Below are 20,938 nucleotides of genomic sequence, written 5' to 3'. Positions count from 1 at the left end.
TCACAGTACCAGGTAGTAGATGGTGGTTACCAGGGGTTGAGTGGGAAAATGGGAAGATATTGGTCAAAGGGTATAAACTTTCAGTTATAAGACACGTAAATTCCAGATATCTAAGACATAGCATGGTGACTATAGTTAATAACACAGAAATTTGCTAAGAGATCTTAAGTGCTTAAAATTATGATAATCATTTCACAATTTATGTATATCAAGCTGTACACTCTAGGTATACTGTACACTCTAAATATATACAATTTTCATTTGTTAATTATACCTCAATGTAGGTAAAAATAATAAAATCATGTTTCATAATAGATTATGAACAATTTAAAATATATATTTTTATTTGTAGAGGAAAAACTTATTCTTTACATACCAACCATGTCTGTACTACTTTTAAATGAAATTTGAACAAATGACCATCTCATACTCAATACCACAGTATATTTTGGCCTTGAGAATAAATATATTCAGATAAAAGGTAAAGTGAAACTTATGAAATATTTATGATACCTTCTCTTCCCCATGAGTCTGGAAAGTGATATCTTGTAATGCTAAACCAAGATCATCTCGGTATCGAGCTCGATAATCAACAAACACCACTATCCCTTTATCGGGCCATTGTGATGGAGGCCTCTTAGATGTTATCCAGGGTGCCTTAAAACAAAGAAATATTTTTTAAACTGCAATTACAATAAAAATACCTTCCCTCCAAAAAAAATAATTCTCAGGCATAAAAACAGAAGCAATGAAACAAAAATGAGGAAAGGCAACATTTGTAAATATTATGATTTTTCTGACAATAGTTTTAAATAATACCAACGTAAAACTTCTCATCTAGTTATAAGAAGATTTTATAAATCAATTTTCACACATAAAAGGGATTCCCATCTTTTATTAAGTTATCAAGAAAAGTCTTCTATCACTTTTTAAAGGAGATGAAGGTAACCTAGAATTTTAACTGACAGGGGACAGTTTGTCATTTATTTCCCAAATACTGAGGGTTTACCGCACCAGTCAATGCTTTAGTTGTTGGAGATTTAGTAGTGAGAAAAACATAATAAATAATAGACATAAACTCTTCCTTTGGGAGAGTACTTGCTGGTGAGGAGAGACAGAAAGAATCATACAGCCTATGCAGAATATTGTTGCTGTTGTTGCTCAGTTGCTAAGTCGTATTCGACTCTTTTGTGACCTCATGGACTGTAGGTCACCAGGCTCCTCTGTCCATGGGATTATCCCTGCAAGAATACTGGAGTGGGTTGCTGTTTCCTCCTTCAGGGGATCTTTCCGACCCAGGGATCAAACCTGTGTTTCCTGCAGAGGCAGGTGGATTCTTTACCACTGGCCACCAGGGAGGCCCGTGCAGAATGTTAGTTGATGATAAAGTTTTGAAGGTCAGGAAATAGGCGGTGTTGGTGTAATTTTAAGTAGGGTGGTTAAGGAAGTCTTGACTGGACATGATTGGGAAACAAGCCATATAGATATCAGAGGAAGGCCTTTCCAGGTAAAGAAGCTATAGGTACATATGCTGAGGGCCCGAGACACTGGCGGAAGAACAGGAGGTAGGATACACAGAAGAGTGTGGTGCCCGGCCAGTGAGGCGAAGTGTTTTCATGAAAGGAAGTGATGACAAGCATCAGATGATAGGCTAGGTAAAGTGAAGCCTGAGAGGCTGCCACTGGTGATGTTGACCAGGGCAGGCGCAGTGAAGTGGTGGGAGTTAAAGCCTTTGTGAAGAGGTTCCAAAAAAGAATGAGAAGAGGAGTTAGATAGAGCAAGTACAGGAACTATTCCCAAGAATTTTGCTGTAAAGAGGAGCAGAGAATTGGGGCTGTTGAGGAGTAAATATGGTTATTTGGACGTATTTACTTTTTTCCACATCAAGAGTTTTTGTAATGGTATCTGTTACCTTACAAGGCATCAAATTATATAAAGGTAATTTTTAAAAATGTGTGTCTGTGTGTGCACACACATTTTATTGTCTTTTTTTTCCAAAATAAAAAATATATATATTAATAGCAAAAGGTTTAGAAAATACAGAAAACAATAACTTTTTTTTTTCTTTCTTTTGTCCATGCCATGTGGCATGTGGGATCTTGGTTTCCAGACCAAGGATCAAAACCACATTCCCTGAATTGGAAGTGTGAAATCTCAACCACTGGACTACTAGGGAAGTCCTGAGAATGATAAAATTTTTATATAGTCATTACATAGCAGTAGGCTGAACAAACTAAATATTGATAATTATGATTGTTACTGTGAAGGTAGACTAATCTTTCAAGAAATTTGTATGAAAAATGAAGGTAAGACTCAGGGAATAATCTGGAGGAAGAATCAACATTTAGGTAGGAGTTGGAGTATGCAGAAAATATTTTAGCATATTTGTAGGCTGAAAGGAGCAAGGGAGTTAGAGCGCTGAAGTTAGGACTTAGAGAAGATGGTTAATGGAACAAGGTCTGAGAGAAGACATGAAGAGATGCTACCAAAAATACAACTGGAAATCTGTAGGTTTTTATTTGGAGGAGGAACACATCTTCCTGAGTTATGAGCAAAGGGGAAATTTTTCATGAAGATTTAGATATCTTTGTAGGCAGATTGAAGAAGATATAGAAATTCAACATATACACTTTATCATCTGCCCTGTTAATTCATGGAACTGGGAGACAGAAGTAACTGAGATTAACAAAATATGCAAAATACCCTAACCCTAACCATTATGCTCTGTCAATAGTGTAATTCTTCTGTCCCTCAAACTATACTTAATTAAAGGGAAAAAAGTAGACTGATTTATTCTCCTCCTCCTTCCCAGCCACAGAGATGTTAATGATGAGTAAATGGAACAGAAGGTATAAACAATAAAGGCGTACTTAATTTTTAAATTATACAATCAGACTCTAAATAATTAAGAGATGACTATATTAAGACACTTCTCAATGTAAAATCTTTACAAAGTTGTAATCAGAGGTTGAATATTTTACTCTACATTGGTAGGGGACAAATCACTGTGCCTCTTAAAAACAAGTAATCATGTTTCATTTTGATAACAAATACAGGTTTTGTTCAGAACTGATTTTCAGAATGTCCATTCAAGGTGCACTGCAATATCTTAAACTCTATAGAGTTTACCTATAAACTTACCTCTTTATCCATATTTTCATATTCACAAACTCTTTCAATGGAAACTGCATTGGCTTCGATTTCACATGCTTTCCTTACCCAAAAATTCAGGGTTTGAGTAATCTGGGAGTGAAAAACCAAGAGCTTAATGAATAAGTATCAGTCTTTTACACAACGTTAATAATACTTTACAAAGCTTTTTTTCCAGAGTTTTAGTATATTTTATCACTTTGAATTATTTAACAATTTAATTCAAAGTAAGCATTTTTATCTATAGACACACATATGTGCTGCTTTAGGTTTGTTAAATTCATTAATGCCATAAATAATGGTTATTTGGCATAAGATAGACTGCTCACTATATATTGAAAGTGCCGATACTTGGTGTAAGGAAAGATGAATACCAAGACTGATGAGATAGGCCCTAGGAAATGTACATCCTAAGTGGGGAAAAAATTTGTGCATGATGTTACCTTTGCCACACTTTACCATTTTCCATTAGAAGAAGGATTCTTCTAATTTTCTGGCTACAACTGTCTCCTTTTTCTCCCCAAAATTCTACGTTTTTCACACTCACCTTTCCTCAAAATACAAGTTCTCCAAGGTTATAACCTCAAATGTAGTTCTGAAAGTCAAAAAGCCCTTACAATTCAAATTTTTCTTGAGTTTGTTGTTAAACGATTTGATGGCCAACCTGACTTGAACTAATGTGGGCCTCTTTAAAGTGTTAATTTAATTCACTTATGCTACACATTCACATGTTTCACTGCAGAACAAATAGTTTGATTACAGAGTTCTGCCCAGGCCCTCCATATACTATATATATGCATGTGTGCATGCCAAGTTTCTTCAGTCATGTCCAACTCTTTGCAACTGTATGGCGTGTAGCCCGCCAGGTTCCTTTATCCATGGGATTCTCCAGGCAAGAATACTGGAGTAGATTGTCATGCCCTCCTTCAGGGTATCTTCCCGATCCATGGATTGAACCCATGTCTCTTATGTCTCCTGCATTGGCAAGCAGGTGCTTCACTACTAGTGCCACACCTGGGAAGCACATATATATATATGGCATATATATATATACACATACATATATATATAGTATATATATTTCCTTTCTATAAGCCTAAGTTCTTAATTGTGAAATGCAACTGACCTTGAAGATTTTAGATAAGAGATTAAGAGCATGTACCCAAATCATCTAAACTCACCTTATAAATAATATGTATATATATAAAGCAGTATAAGACATTTTCTATTTTACAAAGGGGACCTGAACACAGTCATACTACTAGCACTTTGCAGTATAATATACATAGAGCTTATTAGGGAAAAAAGTACAAGCAGAGAAGAAGCAGAGCATATATTCTTCCCAGAACTTGCATTATCTCTGCTTAGGGTGGATAAACTATCAAGTTGGTGCAAAAGTAATTTCAGTTTTTGCACTGTTGAAATTAGCCGTTTGATATTGGAATTCATTCTTAAATAAATGTGGTTACATTATACATCATTTTAATGCACATTTCTTGCTTTGTGTCTTTGCTAATGATTTATTATTTGCTGCTTATTTTATATCTATTTTAGACTATGGAAATGATGTTAGAAAAAGAGCAAATTTGAGCAATGTTATTATTCGAGTTCAAAATGTGTTGTAAAGCAGCGGAGACAACTCAAAACATCAACAACGCATTTGCTCCAGGAACTGCTAATAAACATACACTGCAGTGGTGATTCAAGAAGTTTTGCAAAGGAGACAAGAGCTTTGAAGATGAGGGCATAGTGACTGGTCATGGGAAGTTGACAAGGATCAATTCAGAGGTTCATCAAAGCTGATCCTCTTACAACTACATGAGTGGTTGCCGAAGAACTCAACATCAACCATTCTACAGTCATTTGGCACTTGAAGCAAATTGGAAAGGTAAAAAAGTTCGGTAAGTGGGTGCCTCATGAGCTTCCCTGGTAGCTCAGATGGTAAAGAATCTGCCTGCAATGCAGGAGACCTGGGTTCGATCTCTGGGTTGGGAAGAACTCCTGGAGAAAGAATGGCAACTTTTCCAGTATTCTTGCCTGGAGAACCCCATGGACAGAGGAGCCTGGCAGGTTATAGCCCATGGGGTCTCAAAGAGTAGGACACGACTGAGTGACTTTCACTTTCATGAGTTGACAAGAAATAAAAAAAATTGTCATTTGGAAGTGTCATCTTCTCTTATTCTATGCAACAACAACAAACCATTTCTTCATCAGATTGTGATGTGTGACAAAAAGTGGATTTTATAGACAATCGGTGACGACCAGCTCAGTGGTTGGACCAAGAAGAAACTCCAAAGCACTTCCCAAAGCCAAACTTGCATCACAAGAAGGTCATGGTCACTATTTGGTGGTCTGCTGTCAGTCTGATTCACTACAGCTTTCTGAATCCCAGAAAAACCACTACATCTGAGAAACATGCTCAGCAAATTAATGAGATGCACCAAAAACTGCAAGCTGCAGCCCAGAATGATCAACAGAAAAGGTTCGATTCCCCATGACAATGCCCTACCACATGTCACACAACCAATGCTTCAAAAGTTGAACTAATACGGCTATGAAGTTTTGCCTCATCTACTTTATTCACCTGATCTCTCGCCAATTGACTACAACTTCTTCAAGCATCTCCACAACTTTTTGCTGGGAAAATGCTTCCACAACCAGCACAGTTCAGTTCAGTCGCTCAGTCGTGTCTGACTCTTTGCGACCCCATGAATTGCAGCACGCCAGGCCTCTCTGTCCATCACCAACTCCCGGAGTCTACCCAAACCCATGTCCATCGAGTCGGTGATGCCATCCAACCATCTCATCCTCTGTCGTCCCCTTCTCCTCCCGCCCCCAATCCTACCCAGCATTAGGGTCTTTTCCAATGAATCAACCCTTCGCATGAGGTGGCCAAAGTATTGGAGTTTCAGCTTCAACATCAGACCTTCCAATGAACACCCAGGATTGATCTCTTTTAGGATGGATTGATTGGATCTCCTTGCAGTCCAAGGGACTCTCAAGAGTCTTCTCCAACACCACAGCTCAAAAGCATCAATTCTGCGGTGCTCAGCTTTCTTCACCATCCAACTCTCACATCCATACATGACCACTGGAAAAACCATAGCCTTGACTAGACGGACTTTTGTTGGCAAAGTAATGTCTCTGCTTTTAAATATGCTATCTAGGTTGGCCATAACCTTCCTTCCAAGGAGTAAGCGTCTCTTAGTTTCATGGCTGCAGTCACCATCAGCAGTGATTCTGGAGCCCAAAAAAATAAAGTCTGACACTGTTTCCACTGTTTCCCCATCTATTTCCCATGAAGTGATGGAACCAGATGCCATGATCTTAGTTTTCTGAGCGTTGAGCTTTAAGCCAACTTTTTCACTCTCCTCCTTCACCTTCATCAAGAGGCTCTTTAGTTCTTCTTCTCTCTCTGCCATAAGGGTGGTGTCATTCGCATATCTGAGGTTATTGATATTTCTCCCAGCAATCTTGATTCTAGCTTGTGTTTCTTCCAGCCCAGCGTTTCTCATGATGTACTCTGCATATAAGTTAAATAAGCAGGGTGACAATATACAGCCTTGACATACTCCTTTTCCTATTTGGAACCAGTCTGTTGTTCCATGTCCAGTTCTAACTGTTGCTTCCTGACCTGCATACAGGTTTCTCAAGAGACAGGTCAGATGTTCTGGTATGCCCATCTCTTTCAGAATTTTCCACAGTTTATTGTGATCCACACAGTCAAAGGCTTTGGCATAGTCAATAAAGCAGAAATAGATGTTTTTCTGGAACTCTCTTGCTTTTTTGATGATCCAGTGGATATTGGCAATTTGATCTCTGGTTCCTCTGCCTTTTCTAAAACCAGCTTCAACATCTGGAAGTTCACGGTTCACGTATTGCTGAAGCCTGGCTTGGAGAATTTTGAGCATTACTTTACTAACATGTGAGATGACTGCAATTGTGCGGTAGTTTGAGCATTCTTTGGCATTGCCTTTCTTTGGGATTGGAACGAAAACTGACCTTTTCCAGTCCTTTGGCCACTGCTGAGTTTTCCAGATTTGCTGGCATATCGAGTGCAGCACTTTCACAGCATCACCTTTGAGGATCTGAAATAGCTCAGCTGGAATTCCATCACCTCCACTAGCTTTGTTCGTAGTGATGCTTTCCAAGGCCCACTTGACTTCACATTCCAGGATGTCTGGCTCTAGGTGAGTGATCACACCATCGTGATTATCTGGGTCATGAAGATCTTTTTTGTACAGTTCTTCCGTGTATTCTTGCCATCTCTTCTTCCACAACCAGCAGGAGGCAGCAAATACGTTCCAAGAGTTTGTCAAATCCTGAAGCATGGAGTTTTATGCTACAGGAATAAACAAACTTATTTATCATTGACAAAAATGCATCAATTGTAAAGGTTCCTATTTTGATTAATAAAGATGTATTAGAGCCTAGTTACAAAGATTTAAAATTCATGGTCTGAGACCACAATTACGTTTGCCCCAACATAATAGATGGACAGGATATGGTTGAGAAAAGCCCTACCCTTGTTGTGTGCACGCATGCTAAGTTGCTTCAGTCTTGTCCAACTCTTTGTGACCCTATGGACTGTAGCCCTCCAGGCTCCTCTCTCCATGAGATTCTCCAGGCAAGAATACGGAGTAGGTTGCCATGCCACCAGCGGATCTTCCTGACCCATGGATTGAACCTATATCTCTAACGTCTACCCTGCATTGGCAGGCAGTTTCTTTTACACTAGCACCACCTGGGAAGCCCCCTATCCTTGTTACACTTTACAATCTATAAGGATAGGAGAGGGTGAAATGTCTGGGTAATGATGCAACACTAGAATCCTGGTCCTTTGGCACTGAGTTTGGGGATCAGACTGTTCTTTCTGTGAACTACCTTAGAACTGCTGAGAAAAAGAAATGCACCTCCAGGGTAATCCAGATTTGTCTCTCATTACTTAGTTACTACCATCTCTTATTCAGACAGGAAAAGAAGAGAGCTTAATTAATTGGATTATAAACATGTCATATACCACACAATCATTATTACTTACATTTAAGGCATAGGATATAGATAAACCAACTATTGCTGAATCTATAGAATTGCCAGCCAGCACAGTAAGCACTGCAGTGAAGAACACCATTAAGTTGCCAAGAAATTCAAGTCTAACAGACAGCCACCTGAAATAATGGAAAATATTCCTGAAATGAGATGCAAAAGTTTTGGTGCACTCGATATGAACTCTCCTCTGGGAAATGAAGACATAAACATCAATAGCTGCTTTCTATTTTTTTCTCACTTAGTTAGAAGTCAATCAAACATAGGATGGTTGCAATGACAATAAAGAATTTATCTGCATAAAAATATGCTTTACTTTTGCAGAACTTTGCTTTTAAACTTAATCAGAATTAAAAAGAAAAAGGAAAGAACACCAGCTGAAATGATGCATTTATTTTAAAATCTCTTTGGAAAATCACTTACTTTTCTGATTATATGCACATTTTATACAATAAAATTAATCTCTAAAAGTTAAAATGTGCCCAAATGCTATTTAACATTCCCCCCACTGGATGAAATGTATAGCTTCAAATTCAAAATAGTACAAATTATTGTATGCAAATAAAATTTATGTTTGCATACATAAATACAAACATAAATACAACATAGAGTCAGATCTTTAGTAATTCTAATAGCATCCTGTGTAACTTTCAAAAAACGTAGGATCTTATATTTACATAAGTAGCATGGACTGTTCATATGGATATAAATAGATATACTTTAACTTAAATGTGTATTAAATACTAGAAATATTTAAGGTTTTAATATTTTTGATGAAATGTTACTAAAAATACTCTATTTAGAGGTCAATAAACAAAATATCCAAGAAGGGACTAGTCCTGAATTAGATATGTGGATATGACTTACCTGTTTGAAATCACATTGTTGTAGAAACAGACCAAGTTCTCATTCACCACCTCTTTGTTTTGCTGGATGAACCTCTGTTCATGTCCAAATGCCCTGATAGTGGACACTCCCAGCAGAGTCTCGGAAAAATGGGAAATGACTGGAGAGTGAGATGCTCCTGCCAATCGTCGAATCTGCCGAGAGCTCGCTATGTAGTATCTCTAACAGCAAAACAGAAAGAGGTGGTCTGGAAGATGTAGCCAAAATTTCTTCAGCAGTTTGAAAATGGCAAGATATGTGTGTAGTGGGCTAACGAGTAGCCCCCAAAAGTTAAGTTCAAGTTCTAACCTCCATTGCCTAATATGACCTTATTTGGAAAGAGGATATTAGCAGATGTCAATAATATCTTGAGATGAGATCCTTAGGGTTGTCCTGAAATCCAGTCTGAGTGTTGCTATAAAAAATAGAAAAGGAGAAGACACAGACATAGGGAGAAAACCATGGAGGAAAAGATTGGAGTGATGTACCTGGGAGTCAAGGAAAACGCCAGGGGTCACTGACAGTCACCAGAAGCTAGGACAGAAGCATGCAACAGAGGCCTACTTCTGGATTTTGGACTTGTAAACGAATAAAATTTCTGTTGTTTTAAGCCAGCAGTTTGTTATAGGAGCCCCAGGAAAGGAATGTACCTTTGTAACAGTGAAAGTGAAAGTGTTAGTAACAGTAAAAAGTCCAAATTCTGCATAGCACAACTTGAACATAATTGGTCAAAATTTCACCTTGGTAATGCTCTCAAACAACTATTATTGAGTACTTACTGTGGAAAAAGCTCTATGTTAAATAGTTGAAAGCATGGCCAAGTGGTTAATACATTAAATGAAGGAAGCCTATCAAGTGTACAAACAATAATATTTTTGGGATAGTGAATGTGTTCAGTTTCTCGTCACGTCCAACTCTTTGCAATCCCATGGACTGTAGCCCACCAGGCTCCTCTGTCCGTGGAGTTTTCCAGGCAACAACACTGGGGAAGGTTGCCATTCCCTTCTCCAGGAGATCTTCCTGACCCAGGGATCAAACCCAGGTCTCTTGCATTGTAGGCAAATTCTTTCCCATTTGAGCCACCTATACCTAACTATAATTATGGAAAATTTTTTCCACTAAAAAATTTCAAATGGCCACAATCATAATTGGTGCTTCCCCTCTGGACAGTTGGGATGAGTGGACCTTGGAGAGCTAGAAGGAGTAAGCCTGAGTTAATTGGACCATCATTCATCAGCCCCAAATAGCTGCTATAAACTGGGAATGAAAATAAACAGTTGCCACATCTTGCAATTTTTTTTCAGGAAAATCTTTTATGTAAAATTCCTGATTTTAAAAATGTCTTTATTTTGGTAAAAACATTGAGCTAGCTAAATGAAAATGTATCTGAAGCCACATGTGGTCTGTCATCTTGGAGTTTACAAGCTCCGCTCTATGCTGAGTGCTCTGGAGAATATAAAGGATGACGGCATTCTGAGCCTGCCAGGGGACTTAAGAGATTGTCCCAAAGAGAGTTTCATAAAAGTTCAAGGAATTGTTGAAGCCCTGGAGTCTCTCCATAAAATGATACAGAGCTCTGAGCTTAAGAACCTTTGATCTAGATTAATGCTTCTCACACTTCAGTAGAAATTACCAAAGGATTATAAAAATACAGATTTCTGGGCCCCAACCTGAGAGATTCTTCATTCCTCCACCCCAGCTCTATTAGAGTATGATAAATAAAAATTATACACATTTTCTTGCAAAATATGATATTTTTAAAAGAAGAGGTACAATTGGAGATTCTGATTCAATAGGCCCATGGGTCCAGGGACCACTTTGAGTAGCACTGATCTAAAGCAACCTTCTTATCTTACAGGTGAAAGAAATGAAGGTTGGAAAGGGAAGTGATGTACCAAGCACAGAAGTCAAGTGACTAGAATTTGAGGCTCCTGAATCTATGTCCTGGGCTCAACCTAATAAGTTCCCCTTCACAAAACATGGTTTCTAGACTCTTTTCCATTCCTAGTCACCCTATTATAGTGCATCAACCACAAAATCTTCACTTGTGATCCATTTTGTTGTTTTTGGTTTTTTAAGCAGATACAATTGATTCTCAACATCATTCATCAATTTTTTGGTTATTTTTTAAACTATAAGACATAGTGTCTGTCCCAGAGAACTTACAATCTTATTGAGGAGACAATTTTAGGTCCACTAAAAAATAAAACAACAACAAAACAGCCTACAAAATAATATAGCATAATACAATAATATACTATAATAATATAGTATAATAAGTCCATAACACCTTCATAAGTCATCTCTTTGCACTATTTTGGTAGAGAATGCTTCACACAGAAAGTAGAATATAATCTATGCATAAAGGATAAGTAAGATCCAGGTGGCAGAGAGAAGAGGGGCATCATAAGAAATAGGAACAATAATGATAGTAGACATGTAGAAATGAGCAAATGATTAACAGCTTGGTTTGGACAAATTAAACTCCAACAAGAATTTTAAAATTTGGATTTTGAGAAAACATTAAACTACAAGAACTGCATTCTTTCATATAAAGAGCCTCAAAACACTATTATATTTAATTTAAACAAATGTTAAGAAATTTTGTTTGTATACTATAGCCTCCCAGTGACATTACCTTGGAATTCAAATTGGCTGACTACATTTTAATTAGAATATAAAGGTGTATACCTATCATGAGAGATCTGTTTAGTACTTCTAGCAATAGTTTCTTGATAGCAGGGTAACAGGGCAAAAGGGAATATTTATTTCTCTCTTGAATCTTCAGGCAAATTGACTTTCTGCTAAAATGTAAATAACATCTGGGTTTTGCGGTGGCCATAAAAATGCACAACCCAGTTCTCCTGTCGCAGGGCACATTGCTGACTGACAGCGTGGCTGCTGCCTTTCCAAGTCCACTCCTATTTTAGAATGGAGGCCATTTTCCCCTCAGGTGGCTCCCAGGAAATGACTCAGCATGGAAGGGGTGTTAAAACAGACTCATTCAGAGGGCATATGGGAGCATCAGTGAGCAGTGTTGGCTGTGGACTTCCCATTCATTCAACCAAACCTCTTATGAAACTGTTCTGCAGTCCAAGTCCTACCTCCTTCCTCTTCCTTTCCCTTCTTCCTCAGATTCCTAACCATCTGAGCCCTTAGGGAAGCCCAACTAGTATTTGACTGTAAACTTGGAAGTTATTAAAACATAAAAATCCATGAACTTACCTGTATAGTGAAATAGAGGAAAACCAAGGGAATAACCCCCAGAATGAAGAGTGGTAAAGCTCCCACAATGACCAAAACTGTTCCAATAACATCCAGTGTACAATTCACCCAGGTCCGTATGTAGTAATGGAAACGTATATCAATTATAAACATGTCCTAAAAAATTTGACATCAGATCACTTTATTTTTAACTTTTCATGGTTTAAAATGAGGGGAGGAAGACATATATCATTCAGTGTAAAAAATAAAAACATTTACCCAGAAGTGACAATCTGAATCTTAAATGATTTTTGCCCTCAACTCACCCCCACATATTTTTCAGTTATAACAATTAAGAGGGTTTTATAGTCCCAAGATGTTTATGATCAAGCAATCTGCATTTCCCAATCACAACTACATGACACTTATTTATAGGACTGCCGTATTTTAAGGTTATGGCTAGGCACAGCCCAATACAGGAGCCACTAGCAAATACATGGCTATTGAGTACTTGAAATGTGGCTACTGCAAATTGAGATATTACTGAAGTCTATAACACAAATCAGATTCTGAAGATTTTGTAAGAATAATAACTAAAAATATGCAATTAATATTATATTTATTACACTTTAATGTTTCAGATATTCAGATATTCTGTGTCAGATACTCTACACATTAAGATATACTATTACAAATAATTATTTCAACTGTTTCTTTTTCATTTTCTATTGTTGCTACTAGAATATTCTAAATTACCTATGTGTTTTGCATAATATTTTACTGGACAGTATAATTAAAAGTACTTAGTTGTAAATACAATGGGTAAAACTCTATAGGTAAGCAGAGACATTCTGGGAACCTCCAGCCATTCCTCATTTGTTACTAGTGAGTTGATAGTTTTTTTAAAAGGTTTTTTAAAAAGTCTCTAAACATGCTTAGGGACTTTCCTGGTGGTCCAGTGGTTAAGAATTCACTTTGCAATGCAGCGGATGTGGGTTCAATCCCTGGTCAGGGAACTAAGATCCCACATGCCATGGAGCATGCCAGGGAGCCCACTTGCCACAACTAGAGTCTGTGGGCTGCAATGAAAAATATTGCACAATGCAACTTAGACCCAATGCAGCCACATAAAGAAAGAAAGAAAGATATTTTTTAAAAGGTACAGTGCTTAAAATCCAGATATCTCAATATAGACTTACATATTCTTCCCCTTCTCTGTCTGAATCACTGATTCTCAAACTAAATGTGTGTAAGAATTGGAGCTATAGACACCAGAGCACATGCACTTCTTGGATTCTTTCAACAATTTTTAAGAGTTTTAATTATGTGTGTGAGATATGACTCTGCTATACATCAATTATGAATGTCCCAAGAATTAGAAATTAAACAACGAAATCTACACTGAACATAATCTCATTTTTTGAGAATGATACTTTTCAGAAATGAGATTACAAAGTACTAAATGCAGATCATCATTTATTTATGTACGCTATCTAATAAGATAGCGTTTCCTTACCTTGGTGAACCTATTGATGACCTGGCCTATGGGATTGGTTTCAAAAAACTGGAGCGGGAGATGCAGCACATTGTCCAACAGCTGAGCATGCAAAACTCGAGAGGCAGCCAAGGATCCCCTGGTGACTACATAAGCTCCAGAGCACACAAAGAGACCTAAACACAAATTGCTATCAGGAACATGTTTACAGCTTAAACTTCAAATTTTAACACTCAAGAAATTGCATATAATAGAATTTATTTTTAATGGAAAACTCAAGTATCAAACTTTAGAATGTGTAACTGTGGACCAAACTAAGTATAAATGTACATGGCACACTGAAAATAAATCAGATGCTCTGATGGGGTATCAGAGCAGAGCTCTCTTATTTTCGAGCATAGCTTCTAGAGAAATGCTCTGAAGATAAGAGATCAACCAGGTGGATAGAATTTTAGCAACCTATTAGCTTTACAATGCCCTGAGGGACAATGGTAGTCACTGGTGCTACTAGGCAAATAGTTTCAGTTCTCCTAGCTTCTAGGTCCATGGTAGAATTGTATTTTTGGCCCCCTTGCAATTGGAGAGACCAAAGAAATAGTTCTGAATAATACGTTGAGGGAGAAACAACACATGATACTTCCAGATCAGACCACTTAATTGTTGGTGTCAAATCTGCTAAAGCTCCTATTCCCATTGCACAGTGCCTGCCAAAGTTAAAAAAAAAAAAAAAAAAGTTGGGTTGCTTTTTCAACTTGGGCTCTAGAATCAGAAAAATCCTCTTCCGGATCAACAATGCACAAGTGGTGTGGGTGAGGAATAAACTTTTTGGTCTGTCAAGTTACAGAGATGTGGTTGGTAGAAGGGTTGTTCTTGACAAACTAAAAAGTCAGAAAATATAATCAACATGTAGCTTTAGTGGAAGAGGTTAAAAAACAGTTAACAGCATCTATTGATGATTGCCAGCTGTGTTTGACAAAATACTAAATTTAACAAGAAAAAGGCAAGCTCAGAAAAGAGCTATCCAGGTGTGCAAGAAGAAATGAAAGGACAAAGAATCGCCAACTTGGGGAACTTGTAAGGTTGGAAGAAGAGATGTTTGGTTATAATGATTGATTCAAAGATGGATATGTAACTCAGTTGTTTCGAGGAGAGTAATTTCCTGGGTTTCTATGGAGGGAAATTTTTTGAAAGATAACATTTCCATTACCATGTGCAGCTTAAGAATTAAGCCAATGAGGAAAATGAGTAGAACTGATAAAGAGTAGTGGATACTTAGTCTGAGCCCCCTGGATCAAGTGAGTTTAAAGACTTGTGCCTGGACTTCTCCATTTGAGGCATCAGTAAACTTTCATGTTATCTGAGACATTTGCTTTTGAGTCTTCTGGGATACACAATTACTTTGTTGATCTCTACTATATAAAATTATTAATAAAAGTGTATTGGCAACATGATTCTTGTAGGTATAATGTGTAAAACAAAGCAAAACAAAAATAGTTGACCTTGACCACTTCAAATTATTTTAGCTAGTTCTGTTATATTTTAAATAACATCACACATGACTTTTTAATAATTTCTTACTCTTAAATATTTCCTATTATTTTCCTACCTCAATCCCCCATACTTTCTTCTAGCCCTTCTAAAAACAGATTGTTGCTCTTTTTTCCCTCAAATATTCAGTGTTTACATTACTACTAAACATAATATTCATGAAGTTCACTACATTTACAATGCTTGTACCACTATTTTTCTATACAAGAACTCATCTATTCCCCAAAAATTCAATAGTCAGCAAAATTCTTTTGAATATATCTGAACTCATCAGATAGTCTATTATTTCTTTTATCCTCTTTTGCCCCTTCCTGTTGCAACACAAACTACTATCTTGGAACCCTCTGTATTTCTGCTGTAAACTGGAACATTTGTGGCGACAGGCTTCAATTTTCTTCAATTACAGAAAATGTTGTTAAATATTATATATTTGATAATTTCTATCTGCATTTACTGAAAGTCTTACTATAGGGATGTTGAAGATCCTGGATTGTTACTCTAATTTTTCCTTATTTATCATTTGCCATCTGTTTCTGATGTTGTACATCTGGGACTATCTCCTCCAATTTATCTTCTCACACTTGTACAATCTCTTTAAATTCTTTAAATATTTTAAGAACTTTCTTGCTCTTAGATTGACCTTATTTCAGCACATTCTGCACTTGCTTTGCTTCTGCCATTTGAATATCTAAAGATACTAATTAGATATTTTAAGCTTCTCTTATATACCGAGAATGACTATTTTACTTCTTGGTTCCACTATTCTATTTGTTAAGAACAAATTATTATACTCTTATATACTCTTATTTATACTCTTCACTTGACTAAAATGCATGCCCATCCATCATGACCAGTTTAAACACGCGAGATAAAGATATGGTTAATCAAGAGGTACTTGGTATGCCTTTCTTCTGCCAGTGTATACATAAATTTCCCCCAACATTTCTCTTCTCTGAATGGAAGTTCCACGTAAGTGGGTGTGACACTGGAAGTCTTATATGGTGATTTAGACATGCAGGCTGGAACTTCTTCAAAAGCCACATAAGGAAGCTGTCTTTAATATATGTCACACACACTAGTAACCTTCATTTTCTTTTTAAGCATCAGCTCCTAGTTTTCACTGTACTACTACTGTGCCAGTTGGTATATAATAATACATGGATAGTGCTGGCGGTGGGGCTGAGCTTGTAGGAGAGGCTGACAGGCCAGAACAAAGCTCTAGTGAACCACATTGATTATTTCTATGCTTAATCTTACTCCCTGTACTTGTGTTTCTCCAGTGGATAGACTGAACCACTTACTATGCTTTTACAGCTTCATCTAGTATTTGTTCCTGGTAACAGGTTCTTCTACCCTTGATTATCAGTATAACCGCTTATGTAGAAATTCATCACTGTGAAATTCCCTGAACCCTTTACTTCTGGATTTGTTCACTATCATTTCAGTGCAATTTTGTGAGATAAGTAAAGTAAATGATCCATTCATTCATCTCAAACAGGAAGTAGCAGCGTACTCCTTAAACACTACACTTTGAAAATAAGGTGTTTATAGTTTACACATTGGGTTGGAAAAGGAAGTTCCTAACAAGGGGGCATAAAACACAATAGATTAGGGATGTCAGGAGTGTTCCAGAGATTCAGCACGTAGCGGAGAACCAGGAATAAAATGTTTAGGGCTATTTCTTTTTCAGAAGATAAGGTAGGATCGTTATTATTGTTATAAAATATAGATGCAGTATTTTCTGCTTCAGTACTCCAGTTTTGTTTGAACGTTAGCCTTCTATATATTCATAGCAGGCCTCTGGTTTTAACATGTGAAAGTGCTATTTATGCTTTAAAGCTCAAAAATTAATGTAAGCTTTTATGATAACAGTGAATACAGCCTGCTTTTGATTGGATCATGTTCCATAGGATGCAGCTGCGGACCACTAATAAAATGAGAAATTATAGAGTTTCATTTCTTATGAAATAATTTAAAATTTATAACATAATTACATTTAATAATAAGTCAAAACTTTACATTTTTAAATGTAAAAAATAAAAATCCAGTCATGAAAAAATCTTTTTGATTAAATTGTATATAATCTGTTACTTTCATTACAAACTACTTTTTATACCTCCTGACAGTTAATTAAAGCGAGTCAAATTTTGAACACTAAACTTGCATACGTTGCCTGGTATAGAGAAAGAACAGTATTTGCTCACTTAAAATATTCTCCAAAGGATACTGAATCTCCCTTAAAGCTGTAACATGAGCTCACTGGGTTGGTAAGAGTTTAACTCTCCTATACATGATGATAGACATAGATATAGAGATGTATATGGGATATTTCTTTTGCTGCTCAGCATTCTATTGATATATCTTTAAATCTACCTTCACCTCATTGAGTTGCAAACCATGAGCCAATGAACTTGACTCACTGGTTTAAAACCAAGCCCATTCTAAGTCCTTGAATCTCATTTTAGTTATTAACATAACAACGCTTTTCCCAATGAGTGTAACAGAATGACAAAACAAGCATAAATTTGCCTCAAAATATTTGTTTACTTTCCGATGGAGAGACTTATAAGTAATACTATGGTGACATAATAAAAAATAAGATGGGAGAGAAGAAAACAAAGCAAGGCCTTGAGTCACATACTTTTAAATGTTATCCTCATTTTCTGTTACCAAAAGCATGTGTTCTTTCTGTTTTCCCTTATGCATATCCTTAGATAGCAAGACTTCCATGTAGCTGATTTGTTATTTCTTATTTAACTTTATCACTCTCCTTCACATTATCTTTTTTCTCCTTATAAATACACAAAGATTGTCTCTAATTTAAAAAAACCTTTCCTTTGGTGGTTCTGTACTTTTTTTGGGGGGGGGGGGTTTCTGTACTTTTGAGTACTGTACTTTTGAGAATCTTTCTTCTTACTCTTTCAAATCACTTAGCTTCTTTAAAGAACAACGTGAATCTACTTTGCTTACTGGGGGGAAAGCAGCAGAAAAATATATCCACACTTCCCACTAAATGTGTTCCAAATTGAATTCATAATTTCTCTGCTCTATCAATTAAGACTCTTCCCCACTGGTTTCTTTATTTTTATCTTCATTGTTTTCCCAATTACTCGAACTTCAAAATCTTAAGTGATGCTCTCTTCTTACCCACAACAATTTTTATATATCTTTTCACCACAATGTCTTTCCTATCCGTCCCTTTTCTCCAACCCCACTGCAGCTCTCTGACCCTTCCTCCATTCATACTTTATTCAGTCTTATTCTATTCCCTACCCATTGGTTAGCACTGGACTAGATGTTTTGGGTGACAAGGAGATGGATCAGATAAGAGATCTTTTTGTACTAGATCATCTCTCATCTAGCTGTCTGAAAATACTTGATTATTTTTATTCCTACCGATCCCAACTTCTCCCTGGTCTCTGACTTTAGTCCCTCCAATAATAATCTATCTGTTTTTTTCATCACTCCAAGTTTATTCATATTCTGAAAAATAACTCCAAATTCTGTCATTTCTTTTTCCCCCAATTCTCAGTTTTCCACTTGTCTTTCCAACCATCATCTTTAACACATTTCCAAACTATCTTTCTACCTCTAGTTCCTCTACTGCCCCATCAGTTACCCGAAGATAACTCAGACTGGCATCCTCAGCTATGCCTATATCCCCCTCACCTTTCCTATCCGTCTTTATGAACATCCTTCTCTGCATCTCTCACCTTCCCTTCTCTGTGATCTCTGACAAAACTCAATCCATCTTTTCAGTGTCGCCTCAAATGCCAACTATGCCTTGGGAATTATCTTAATCTCTCAACCAAATATACCTTTCCCCTGCTCTAAATCCTCCCAGTGTCGTCTTTTACTATTTTATACAAATGTTGCTTGCCATGTAGTATTAAACTTTACTTATAATGCAGTTTTTAACAGACTCACTTACTGATCTTCACATCAGTCACAAGCCTCCCACATATGGTGAATGCCCATGTAGTCAAGACTTTGAGTTCTGAATGACTTAACAGATAAACCTCCATTTTCTCAGCTGTAAAATGGGGATAATGATACCTTTCTAAATACTTATTGGCAAGATTAAATGAGACAAATTTTTTAGTATGGGTCATGTAGTTGACACATACAAGTTTCTGTTTACTCTCTCAAATATGGTGAATTAAAAATATATATATTTGAATTATCCCAAAGTATCTGAATATTACGACATAGATTAAAAAACAAAACAAAAAAAAACATGCCTTATGCTTGCATCCAAATCAGTTAGGTTAGAAAAAGAAAAGAAAAGCAACTGAAAAAAAAAAAAAGCTAGACTTTGTTTTTTAACCTTGCATTAATCCCAGTAATCCATAGATGTTTAATTTATTGCTTCTTATTTGCTTCCATTCTGTGAAATCATTCATGTGCTTTGCTTCTTTTGCCCAGGTACTAAGCCAGAGATTCTGTCCAGTTCCCACCAAATTCTGCCCCAGGCAAGTGGCCACATTCAGCCACACCCAGAGCCAGCCGAAGGCTTGAAGATACTTCAGAATGACTGAAAACTTCACCTAAAAGCAAAATTGTTTTTAAAAAATGATAAATTACTATAATTAAAAGTCACACAAGCTAGATTTAAACCTACTGTGATATATTCTAAGCTTTATGACCTTGATTCAAGTTACTAACTCCTCTGATCCTCAGATTTACTCATTTATAAATTGGAATAATAATAGTAGCCACCTTATAAGTACAAGTAAAGTACCTGCACAGTCCTGAAGGCTTAAAAATAAGTGCTCAAATAATGTTAGTTACTATCATTAGTAAACAATAATATACATAGTGAAATATACATAGCTAAATATCTTTAGTAAATAAGAATATACACAGCCAAATATACATAGTTAAATAATTAACGATCACTCTAATGTCTGATAGCTCATTTACTTTAATTTCTTCAAAATATTATATAGCAACTGCTTTCAAATTCAATAAAAAATAGATGGTATTTGTTAATAATATTTATATGGGAGTGGTTAGTAAGAAATAACACTAGTTATTCTGGTGCTTACCCCACCAACAGGAACCTTTTCTTTTCTCACTGAGAACTGTTTTCTTTGATCTGATAAGGGCCTGATAAAACAAGACAACGTTCGTTTTTTTCTTTAGATCTTTAGATCAACCAAACATTTTTTAAAAGTTATACATTCTCAATCCCTTTTTTTGCATATTCTTCTGCTTCATTAACAGCAACCTGACTTGCCTTAATAATAACTTTGTTTCTTTAATCTTCTGGAAGGGAAATTGTTTATTCTTCCATACTTCACACATTTTAGAGCCAGGGCATATTGCCTGATTTTTTCACTGTTTCTTCTAGAAAATTATCCTTCAAACTTGAGCCAAACTCCTAGATTGTTTAAGCTAATGCCATTTGGCTGTGCCATAATTTGTGCCTCCTCAGGTCCTTGCCTCCTGTCCTACCGGAAAACTAGCATCAAGATAATTCATGCCACCTCATTCTGCCACCATTCTAGGGGATGGCATAGCTGACAAGGACAGCTGTATTAAACTCAATCTCTTCTCAACTTCATGACCTTCATACTTTTAGAGTCCATCATCTGCATGCTACATTGG

At 36.6% G+C, this 20,938-nt stretch overlaps 1 protein-coding gene across 3 annotated transcripts in view; it reads right to left on the bottom strand.

The window, feature by feature from the left end:
* The window catches only part of LOC145531089 (multidrug resistance-associated protein 1-like), a 100,449-nt gene that overhangs the window by 6,423 nt on the left and 73,088 nt on the right, over nt 1-20,938 (bottom strand). For 2 of the 3 annotated variants that reach the window (XM_081552598.1, XM_081552605.1), the window contains 8 exons: nt 20,377-20,437; nt 19,656-19,875; nt 13,802-13,956; nt 12,307-12,462; nt 9,064-9,263; nt 8,192-8,318; nt 3,142-3,243; nt 514-657 (listed from right to left, as the gene is read on the bottom strand). In XM_081552598.1, the coding sequence (XP_081408724.1) occupies nt 514-657; nt 3,142-3,243; nt 8,192-8,318; nt 9,064-9,263; nt 12,307-12,462; nt 13,802-13,956; nt 19,656-19,875; nt 20,377-20,437 (1,165 nt within the window). Of the gene's footprint in view, nt 1-513; nt 658-3,141; nt 3,244-8,191; nt 8,340-9,063; nt 9,264-12,306; nt 12,463-13,801; nt 13,957-19,259; nt 19,362-19,655; nt 19,876-20,376; nt 20,438-20,938 lie in introns of all 3 variants that reach the window. The other variant, XM_081552590.1, reaches the window with a different exon arrangement.

This window comes from Giraffa tippelskirchi, chromosome 2, assembly GCF_054371585.1.
Source record: "Giraffa tippelskirchi isolate mGirTip1 chromosome 2, T2T-mGirTip1v1.2.pri, whole genome shotgun sequence".
Lineage (NCBI taxonomy): Eukaryota > Metazoa > Chordata > Mammalia > Artiodactyla > Giraffidae > Giraffa > Giraffa tippelskirchi.
This window is presented reverse-complemented; position numbering and strand designations above follow the sequence as displayed.